Source organism: Temnothorax nylanderi, unplaced genomic scaffold, assembly GCF_030848795.1.
Source record: "Temnothorax nylanderi isolate EJ_2023f unplaced genomic scaffold, tnyl_v1.0 TNYL_tig0358_pilon, whole genome shotgun sequence".
Taxonomy (NCBI): Eukaryota; Metazoa; Arthropoda; class Insecta; order Hymenoptera; family Formicidae; genus Temnothorax; species Temnothorax nylanderi.
Window position 1 is genome coordinate 128,541 of NW_027249420.1, and position 11,968 is coordinate 140,508.

Genomic DNA, 11,968 nt, shown 5'->3' on the forward strand with positions numbered 1-11,968 from the left:
CTAATAAGTCATGTGAGCTTCTTGGAGTTAAAAAATTACGATTGGAGTTGGCTGCGAAACATACATAGCATTATTCCTCCTGAAGATCCTATTCTTGTCGAAGTTAAAAAGTATTTACATATGTCAGAATCTATTATCGAAGATCCTCTACAATGGTGGAATAAAATGAAGTTGTCACTGCAGAATTTGTACAAATTGGTATGCTGCATTTATGCCATACCGATTACAAGTTCAGCATCTTAATGCGCGTTTTCTTCTGCAGGTTTGCTTATCACAGCAAAACGTTCTTCGTTAACACCATCAAAATCTAATAAAATATTATTTATTTACGGTAATTTCAAATTAATATAAAAGATATGTATTTAAAGTCAGTAAAATAAGTTTTACATTAAGTATATTATTCATATTATTTATACAACTTAATATGTGAAGAAATATTTAATAAGTAAGAGAGAAAGAAGTCTGATATCTGATGGTTATACAATTGAATTATATTTTATTTTTGTTACGTATGATGGTCAGGAATAACATTTTAAGATAAATTTTATTTTCTTTTGTGAAAGAAAAGACATCCCGAGAAAAAATGATTAGATATAATCACATATGATTATATAAAATCGACATTAGATATAATTAGATATAAAAAATGGCCCGATATAATTGTATATAATTGTATATAATTATATATAACCACATATAATTATATAACCATATATGGTTATATATAATTGTATGTGGTTATATGTAATTATATACAATTATATCGGGCCATTTTTTATATCTAATTATATCTAATTTCGATTTTATATATAATCAGATGTGATTATATCTAACATAATAAATATTTTATATATATTAAAAAAGAATTTTGTTAACTTCGATTAAGGAATAAAACATTGATAAATTTAGTGTATATTTTTTCAAAAGCTAGAATCAAAAGTGAAATGATTTACATATAACTTGGCGCTGCTTGGCGTGAGATACTGCCGTGTCTCTTGATATCATTCTTATACCATTGTTTGTCAAATTTTAAATACGAGAAATAAATCCTATCGGATGCCATCTATCGGATAATCCGAATTTAAGTTTATATATGGTTATATATAATCATATATATTCTACATGGATAAATGCTTAATTCTTATATATATACTTTATATATAAATTATATGAACTTATATATAATCATGTCAAAATGTATGTGAAACTTTTTATATAATATATATATTCGATAGGATTCGTTTCTCGTATTTAAAATTTGACGGACAGTGGTATAAAAACGGTATCAAGAGACATGGCACTGTCTCATGTCAAGCAGTGCCAAGTTGTAATATATGGAATAAATTATTTTACTTTTGATTCTATAGCCTTTGAAAAAATATACATCTTAATTTATCAATGCTTTATTATCGAAGTTAACAGTTCTTTTCCAATATATATTGACTATATATGGTCATATATGATTATATATGATTATATATAATTATATATAATCATATAGAGACAAAATTCATATATAATTGCATTATATATAATCATATATATTTATATATAATTATATATAATTTTCTTTTCCCGGGCAAGTTCCATACGCACACATGACCTGCAATATTATTTTATAATACTGAATTATATAATATTATGTAACGAATTTTTGAATTTAATATCTATAATATATATAAAAACGATTCAAATAAATTTTTAAATTTAGGATTAAATATCTGCAGCATATATGATGACTTGCGAATCTATATCTATACAGATATAGTGCTATATCTGGTTGTACATAGGACAAGATTAGTCACATTAATATATCTGGCTATATATGACTTCATATATAGTTGTATATAATGCTATATCTAGTTATATGTAGGGTGCACTACTCATATATCATTATATATCATTATATCTGGCTTCACATACATTTATATACGATTAGATATGGTGCTATATCTGGTTGTATATAGCGCCAAATTAGTCACATTAATATATCTGGCTATATATGACTGCATATATAGTTGTATATAATGCTATATCTAGTTATATGTAGGGTGCACTACTCATATATCATTTTATCTGGCTTCACATACATTTATATACGATTAGATATGGTGCTATATCTGGTTGTACATAGGACAAGATTAGTCATATTAATATGTATGTAAATTTATTGCCTTCCCCGCAGGGTTTACAAGGCGTTTTTGAGAGGAACGTTCCCAAACCTCGTACAACACACAGTACCCTTACCCTGGTCTCTTACGACCTCACAATTATTAATTTCCCCTCCCCCCCTCGCATCCTGCCCTCTCCTTTTCCTCTTCCTCAGCATCCTCCGCGACTTCTTCTGCTACCTCCCTCCTTCCTTTGCGTCTCCCTTCCGCTCTCTATTTTGCCCATTCCCTCTTCCTCTTGCCTTTTTCCTCCTCATCCGAAACCATGAGGAGCTTCTCTTCCATTCCTCTAGAAATCTCCTCCTCCTCGGATCTCGTTTCGCTCCTGGCATCCTCCCTACTCCTTTCTAACCTCTTCCCTTTCTCTTCTCTCTCTCTATCCCTCCTCTCCACCGATTTATCTTCATCTAACTTCACCCCCATACTGCTCCCTGCTCTCCTCCTTGCTTCCAGGACTCGCCGCTTCTCCTCCTCGCCCCCCAGTCTCACTAAGAACGTCAGCCACGCACCTCTTTGTCCGATCAGCCTTACTTCCCTTACCTCCACTCTCACCTTTAGTCCTTCTGTGAACAATTCCTTAACCTTCTCCCAATTCGATTCTTTTCCTTCCCATTTCTCTTTCTCTATCCTTAGAATCACATTTCTCTTCCTCAGCTCTTCCTCGTTTTCACCCCCCACCCCCCACCATTTCTTCTTCTCAGGTCTCCTTTCCTCGTACTCTTCCCTCTTCCTTTTACCTCCATTCTGCTCCATTCTTTCCACCTTCCTTTTCAATCTCCTTACTTCCTCCTCCAGCTCCTCCATCCTCTCCTCCTTCCTTTTATTGTCCTCCTTCCCCTCCTTCAGCATCCTCCTCACTTTCTCCTCCATCATCCTCTCTACCGCGTCCACTAAAGCTCTTCCTTTTTCTTCCATCCTGAGACAACTGAAAATGCACTTATATTAACCACCTCTCTTTTGCTCCGCTCTCTCTCTCTCCTTCCTCTCCTCCTCTGACCTATCGCCCTTCTCTCTTTCACCTCCACCTTACCTTCGCTCCTTCCGCCTCCAATTCTTTCTCTGGCAACCGCTTACTCTTTTCCACCACTCGCACTCGTCTCCTCGGTCCGCCTTCTCTACTGCCGCCACGTGTTTACCTTACCTGTTCACCTCGCTCCGTTGTCCCCTCCCTTCGCTCTCTCGATCTCGCCGCTTGTCCTTGCCACCCGTTGCAGTGCCGCGTGTTGCGAATCCGCCTTAACTGTCGTGCCGCTCTCGCCTCTCGTGCCATCTGCTTCCTCTCCCGTGTTCCCGTCGACCTAACCTCATTCTCCGGCCTCCTCATCTCTGACCAATTTCTGCCGTCTCCTCTTCCTATTCACCTCACCTCCATTTGCTCCACCTCCTCTCTGCTTCCTTCACCCCTATCGCTCTTCCTCCGCCTTCCCTCCTCTCCGTGTCACCCTTTTCCGTAACTCTTCTTCGCTCTCTCTCTGTACTGCCTGTTCCCCCGCCGAGGGCTACGGGGGACCTCCGATTAGTCATATTAATATATCCGGCTATATATGACTGCATATATAGTTGTATATAATACTATATCTAGTTATATGTCGGGTGCAGTACTCACATATCAACATATCTGGCTTCACATACATTTATATACGATTAGATATGGTGCTATATCTGGTTGTATATAGCGCCAGATTAGTCATATTAATATATCTGGCAATATATGACTGCATATATAGTTGTATATAATACTATATCTAATTATATGTAGAGTGCACTACTCACATATCATTATATCTGGCTTCACATAAAATTATATACATTTATATACAAGTAGATATGGTGCTATATCTGGTTGTATATGGGACCACTGATTGCACATGTGGCCATGTATAATTAGATATGACCCCATATAAAAACATATATAATTATATATAATTATATATATACCAGATATAATTATATATGATTATATCTAATCATTTTTTCCCGGACTTAGATTCAACGAATTGTCCAATTTCGTTTAAAGGATTCAGATTCAAAGGACTGTAAATATTATAACCAGATAAATAACTTTGTTTCATCGTACAATTGATTCATTATACAACAGATTGTAATATATTACAATATATATACATATATATATATATATATATATATATATATATGTATATATATTGTAGCTACATTGTATTTTTAAGGACTGTGATTTTAATTCATTCAGTTATGTGATAATATTTAATTCATTTACTCGATTATGTAGCTCTACTAAATTACAGTCCTTTGAATCTGAATCCTTTAAACGAAATTGGACAATTCGTTGAATCTAAGTTTATCAGATTTTATCTTTCTTCCTATTTTTATCCGACACTGTATATTTGTCAAAACTTTTCGTTGGATCAAAAGGTTCCCATCTACTCGCTGGAAAAATGTGTTTGTTCCTCTCGTACCATGATCTAATGAGAAATAACATAAAAGAAAATTATACAAAGTATTCTTTTAATGATAAATACCTAAGTAAAATTTTTCCGGCATGTGATTCCTCGGTTTCGACTAGGGCTCGCTATTATACGTTTAAACGGAAACACGTTTATACGTATAATTAGCATATCCGTTTATTGGAAACGTTTTTCCGAATACACGTGTTTTAAGTCTAGGGCCTGATAAACGTTTAAACGTTTAAACGTTTACACGTATATTTATAGCATATCCGTTTACTAAAAACGTTTTTCCGAATATTTTCACGTTTTTCTATAAACGTTTATTATCCCTTTCTTAAGTGTTTTATTTTTGAATGTACTTTATTAATAAAATATTTATTACAAATATAGTCAGAGTTGGGAAGTAATGTATTATTTGTAATATCGTTACCGTTACTTTCTTTCCGGTGACGTCGTCACATTTTTACAGTAACGGAAACGAATTCGTTACTTTCATCGTTACTTTAGTCATTTTTATTCAATAAATCAGAAGTAATTAGATTTGTTCGCGCTGCTTGCACTTCTTGGACTTGGAACAAAACGAATACGCATTCGGATGCTGGTATAAAAGCAAGAATGAATCACAATTAGTGATTGTTTTTAGATTATTGTTATTACATATTGTTGTTAATATGACGCACTGTTAAACAAAAACGGTATAAAAAAGTATTCTTTTGTTCAGATTTGGATGCAATTTTGACTTAAAATGAAATAAAGCATATAAATAATAGTTAATTTTGTAAAACACTCTCTTCTACTCATAAATGAATGTACTTACTAAATATACGAGTAAATGAGTTTTTGTTTAAATAATAGCGAGTCCTAATTTTGACGCGGGGGAGGGGGGGGGGGAGCAAATAGGGGCAGACAAAAGCACGAGGGAACGACACAGTTCAACAAGTTTTTGTTACGCGTGCTCGCATCATCGACGACATCTGCGAGTGAGAGCAAGCGCATGCACGCACGTTCGTACGTACGCATGCACGCACGCACGAAATAACAATGTATAATTTTCTCAGTGATGATTACTAAACGTTTACTAAGCGTTTACTAAGCGTTTACTAAGCGTTTATTAAATGTTTACTAAACGTTTACTAAACGTTTACTAAACGTTTACTAAACGTTTAAACGTAAACGTTTTTCTGGAAGAAAATGTAAACGGATAAACGTTTCACGTTTAAACGTTTATTCGAAAAACGGAATAAAATCAGAGCCCTAGTTTTAACCAGGCTGGCCAGGTCATGGCTATGCTGTTGAGCGCCCTTGGTACCGTCGGAGGAGGCGTCTGGGGTCGTCCACCCGCGCTGCATCGCGGTGTTGCACCCCTCATTGTGCTGCGGCGGGGCCAAGGAGTGCCGTGCGAGACCTTCCATGCGCTACCGCGGCGGCGGGCCCCGGTGACCCGCCCGTCGGTCAACCACTCCGTCCAGCGTCCCCCAAGCGTCCTTCCTTCCCTGGTTGCGACACAGGTCGTTACATTTTCGTGGCATCTCCAATCGCACGCTCCGGCACCTACGAAATCTAACTTACAAGTAATTAACGCAAATAGCCCTTCCCCACTCACGTCGAGGCGCCATCCCCGACCTTCCCCTCGGCCGAGCTACTGTCTGGGCGGTAGATGCGACATTGTCACGTCACAACCTCCATTTTTTATTTTTCCTCGTAAAAATTTCAAGGAACATTTCCTTAACGGCGGACCACCAGGCTGCACAGGTGTAGCGAATTCAAGTGGCTGGATGAATGCGGAGCATTTTGTCCAGTTTTTAGAGTTCTTCCAGTCCCATGTGCGTGCTTCCGTCGACGCCCCAGCTTTACTGATACTCGACAATCACGAATCACATTTGTCCATCGCTGGTCTCGAATTTTGCAAAGCGAATAGAATCATTCTCCTATCATTACCGCCGCATTGCTCGCACAAAATGCAACCGCTGGATCGCACCGTCTTTGGCCCGTTAAAGAAAAGTGTACACGCACAGTGTGATAACTGGATGTCGTCGCATCCTGGTAGAACAATGACGATCCCGCGGAAAACAGTTAAATATGAACTTTATATGGACCTTAATAAAATCTCCATTTAAATTTTATTTGATTTAAATTAATGCTGAATAACTGCATTAATATGGCTTATATTTGTTCTATATATAAAACTTAATTAAGAATATAAGAAGAAATGCCGATATACATTTCGATTAAAAATCTCGAACATATGAATACATGTCGTATATTCTTAATCGACGTGTATACTCGTACGTATGTTTCGTAGTATACAAAGTATATATACGTACTTCTTACAGTATCATTTCATCATCAAAATATTCGTATTTAATTTGGCTTAATAAGGATTTAATTAGCTAATATATTCAATTTAAATATTAATCTTATTGAAACCATATATGAAATTAATAAGTTGTACATTTTATTCAAATTTCATTAAATTCAAATAAAACTTTTATATGTTCTTAATATGTTGAATTCAAATAAGACCTTTATATGTTCTTAATAAGTTCTAAATCTAATTTAAATTTAATTAAATTCAAATAAGACCTTTATACGTTCTTAATGAGGCTTTTAAGGCACAGCGCGCGCGCACCTGGGGCTGGATCCTTGAATTTATTCGCAAGAAAAACGTATGCGGAAATTCTGCTCTTATAAAAAAGTTGCAAGTTGATTAACTAAAAGCCATGCGATCAACTTGCAACTTTTCTGTAAGAGTAGAATTTGCGCATACCTTTCTCTTGCGAATAAATTCAAAAATCCAGCCCCTGTTGTAGCTTGCCGAAATTTTGCGGTTTCAATCAACAGGCAATGTTTTTCAAACGTTTTGTAATATGTGTTTAAAACTGATTTTCAAATATTTTTCAAACGTTTAAAAAATATTGTCTGCTAATTAGGATAATAATGGGATTAGAGAATATGGTATCAACAGAGAATGAGTTATAAGATAAAAAAAAAACGTTTATGAATTACAATTATTGTGTTTATATTGGTTTGCTTTAAATCCAGTGGTACAAAAAGAAGATAAGTAAACTTCTGATAAAATTAACGAAATGCGCAACACTTGCGCAGTAATCGAATACATAAAAACAAATATTAATCGCTAGCAACAAAAAGATTGATGCAGTTGCACAAAATATTAATCACCATAAAAACCAAGAATACAATTTGCTAGCTCAAAAGAATAAAAATAGAGACATTTTTTATATACTTAATCAAACTGAACCCTTATGGAAAAATACACTCAACTTTTGGTGTTAACCGTTAAAAAAACACCATAGAAAAACTCTTAAAGTTGGGTGTGATTTCGGACCAATTGAAGGTTAACCATCATTTGAAGGTTAATCTTCAATTGGCGGTCCGAAATCACACCCAACTTTAAGAGTTTTTCTTCGGATGATGGTTAACCTTCAAGTGATAGTTAACCTTCAATCAATGATTAATTCTTAAAAAATGACGGTATAAACCCTAAAAATATGAACCCTCAAATGAAAGTAACAAATATGGCGTTCCAATGAGAATCTCTTAAGGAGGGTGGTTAGTCAAATCAATTTGATAAGAATTAGTTCAATGGAGAATATTCGTCTATGGGAATCTGTCGTCCATATATGCCAAAGTTGAAGATAATCGTCTGCATGGTTGTCGAGTAATTAATTATTGAAGTTATACTCTTGTCTCTCTCTTATACACGGGCGACACAGCAAAAATGTTACCTAACCTGTAATGTAACTCTCGAAAGCATATTAAAAATGATAAGAATTTAGTGAAAATAGGTGCAAATAACTCTTTACATATTTAGGAAAAACTTTCTCGAAGACTGAAATGATTCGTCTTTATAGTTATCAAGAAATTGTAAAAATAAAAAAAACAGGACCACATTTATTATTTCCACATTTCAATGTGGATAATAACGTATTTGGGTTTCAATTGTACAAACAACTCTTTTTAAACCTTAAGAAACAGCAATTAAATGCATTCCACATATTTATTTGCTAAAATTCGTTTATTTCACGCGACGAAAATCTAACCTATATGCTTTCCCCCTGCCGCGCCGCCTGCCTCGCACCGAGAACTAACCAACCTCCTTAAGGACTCCGCTCGCTGAACCGGATTCCTCGCCTCGATCCTCCCTCTCGGACGCTAGCTGCCGCAGCTCTCCCTTTCCTGGCGGTGAGCTCTCCCTGGTGATCCGACTCTCGCTCGGTTAGTCTCCAGAACACGCGCCGCAACGATCAATCCGTCAAGAAAGAAATAACGGACTCGACACGTTCGAAGAAACGCAAGCAAGTGCGGCCATGACACCTAACGAGTGAGGAAGGAGGCGGGGGCTCTTTGAGAGTGGCGACTCGCGCGTCGCGCCATCTAATGTGAAACGATCGGGCGTTGTAAAACGCGAAAAGAATTCGAGCGCAATATCTGAACAAATTATTTAATTTTTAATAAGTCCAATTATTAATATTTATTTTCATAATTGAACTTATTTTTTATTTTGATAAATGTAAATACAAATATCTTATTGTATTAATATTTAATATTAATAATTTAATTAGTTGCTTAATTTAACTTCTTGTTTAATAAATGAGCGGATGTAGTACTGAAAATGTACCTATTATATAATATTTTAATTTTCAAAATTGTCAAATTACAAACAGGAATTTTGTTGTGACTTTTACAGTTATAAAGTAACTATTTAATGGAAATGGAAGCCTAAAAAAATTAATATTGTAACGCAATTATTATAATGCTCAAATTATAAAATATTTACATTATCCATGTCTGCCAATACAATATAATTTTTTATTCATATTGCATTCTATATAATGGCAATGTTATTATATATTTGACAGGCAAATCAAAATAGCTTTGAATCGATATCGAAATGATGAAATATCCATCCCGCGGAAAAGAGTTAAATATGTTTTAAATATGGTTTATATTAGTCATTTATATGAACGAAATTAAACTCAAATAAAAACCAAATATTGAATATAAAAGTAATTAAATTTAAATATGTTCCAAATTTGGATCGAAATTAAATTTAAATAAGATCTTGCTATCGGATTTAACTTGTCCAGGCGCATATATGGATCATATTAATATTTAAGAGAAGATATCCTATCTCCTAAATATATCTTCGGGATATCTTCTGGACGTCTTTTTGATATGCATGCTATGTGGGAAGCCAATAACCTACATAACTAAAACTGAAATTATAAAATATATGTACGATGTAGACAGTATAAAATAATTAACATAATTAAACATGCAGATTTGTGGTTGATAATGACAAAATTCAATAATAAACCTATAACCTAACAGACTACAACGCAAGACTAACATAACTCGCAGGTTTATTAAAATCTTATGAATCACAATTTTTGATTAAATATGAATATATGATGGGTCAATGGGAACACTTTCAATTAAATAAAAATTTAATTTGGGTGTTAATTAAAATTTTATTTGTTTTAAATACAAATAAAATTTGAACTCAGGATGGTTAGATGCTTATTAAATATTAATATGATCCATATATGCGCCTGGACAAGTTAAATCCAATAGCAAGATCTTATTTAAATTTAATTTCGATCCAAATTTGGAACATATTTAAATTTAATTACTTTTATATTCAATATTTGGTTTTTATTTGAGTTTAATTTCGTTCATATAAATGACTAATATAAACCATATTTAAAACATATTTAACTCTTTTCCGCGGGATGGATATTTCATCATTTCGATATCGATTCAAAGCTATTTTGATTTGCCTGTCAAATATATAATAACATTGCCATTATATAGAATGCAATATGAATAAAAAATTATATTGTATTGGCAGACATGGATAATGTAAATATTTTATAATTTGAGCATTATAATAATTGCGTTACAATATTAATTTTTTTAGGCTTCCATTTCCATTAAATAGTTACTTTATAACTGTAAAAGTCACAACAAAATTCCTGTTTGTAATTTGACAATTTTGAAAATTAAAATATTATATAATAGGTACATTTTCAGTACTACATCCGCTCATTTATTAAACAAGAAGTTAAATTAAGCAACTAATTAAATTATTAATATTAAATATTAATACAATAAGATATTTGTATTTACATTTATCAAAATAAAAAATAAGTTCAATTATGAAAATAAATATTAATAATTGAACTTATTAAAAATTAAATAATTTGTTCAGATATTGCGCTCGAATTCTTTTCGCGTTTTACAACGCCCGATCGTTTCACATTAGATGGCGCGACGCGCGAGTCGCCACTCTCAAAGAGCCCCCGCCTCCTTCCTCACTCGTTAGGTGTCATGGCCGCACTTGCTTGCGTTTCTTCGAACGTGTCGAGTCCGTTATTTCTTTCTTGACGGATTGATCGTTGCGGCGCGTGTTCTGGAGACTAACCGAGCGAGAGTCGGATCACCAGGGAGAGGTCACCGCCAGGAAAGGGAGAGCTGCGGCAGCTAGCGTCCGAGAGAGAGGATCGATGCGAGGAATCCGGTTCAGCGAGCGGAGTCCTTAAGGAGGTTGGTTAGTTCTCGGTGCGAGGCAGGCGGCGCGGCAGGGGGAAAGCATATAGGTTAGATTTTCGTCGCGTGAAATAAACGAATTTTAGCAAATAAATATGTGGAATGCATTTAATTGCTGTTTCTTAAGGTTTAAAAAGAGTTGTTTGTACAATTGAAACCCAAATACGTTATTATCCACATTGAAATGTGGAAATAATAAATGTGGTCCTGTTTTTTTTATTTTTACAATTTCTTGATAACTATAAAGACGAATCATTTCAGTCTTCGAGAAAGTTTTTCCTAAATATGTAAAGAGTTATTTGCACCTATTTTCACTAAATTCTTATCATTTTTAATATGCTTTCGAGAGTTACATTACAGGTTAGGTAACATTTTTGCTGTGTCGCCCGTGTATAAGAGAGAGACAAGAGTATAACTTCAATAATTAATTACTCGACAACCATGCAGACGATTATCTTCAACTTTGGCATATATGGACGACAGATTCCCATAGACGAATATTCTCCATTGAACTAATTCTTATCAAATTGATTTGACTAACCACCCTCCTTAAGAGATTCTCATTGGAACGCCATATTTGTTACTTTCATTTGAGGGTTCATATTTTTAGGGTTTATACCGTCATTTTTTAAGAATTAATCATTGATTGAAGGTTAACTATCACTTGAAGGTTAACCATCATCCGAAGAAAAACTCTTAAAGTTGGGTGTGATTTCGGACCGCCAATTGAAGATTAACCTTCAAATGATGGTTAACCTTCAATTGGTCCGAAATCACACCCAACTTTAAGAGTTTTTC

At 34.4% G+C, this 11,968-nt stretch overlaps 1 protein-coding gene across 4 annotated transcripts; it reads right to left on the reverse strand.

The window, feature by feature from the left end:
- Nucleotides 1-2,150: 2,150 nt before the first annotated feature.
- Nucleotides 2,151-3,710, reverse strand: LOC139781734 (uncharacterized). 4 transcript variants are annotated; one of them, XM_071720613.1, is made up of 2 exons: nucleotides 3,538-3,710; nucleotides 2,151-3,096 (listed from the first exon to the last, which is right to left on the reverse strand). In XM_071720613.1, exons 1-2 carry the CDS (start codon nucleotides 3,693-3,695, stop codon nucleotides 2,385-2,387), a joined length of 870 nt encoding a protein of 289 aa, XP_071576714.1. In that variant the 5' UTR covers nucleotides 3,696-3,710; the 3' UTR covers nucleotides 2,151-2,384. The 4 variants fall into 4 exon arrangements, with proteins under 4 accessions (XP_071576714.1, XP_071576718.1, XP_071576717.1 ...); XM_071720617.1 differs by having other exon boundaries at nucleotides 3,313-3,687; XM_071720616.1 differs by having other exon boundaries at nucleotides 3,202-3,687.
- Nucleotides 3,711-11,968: the final 8,258 nt, after the last annotated feature.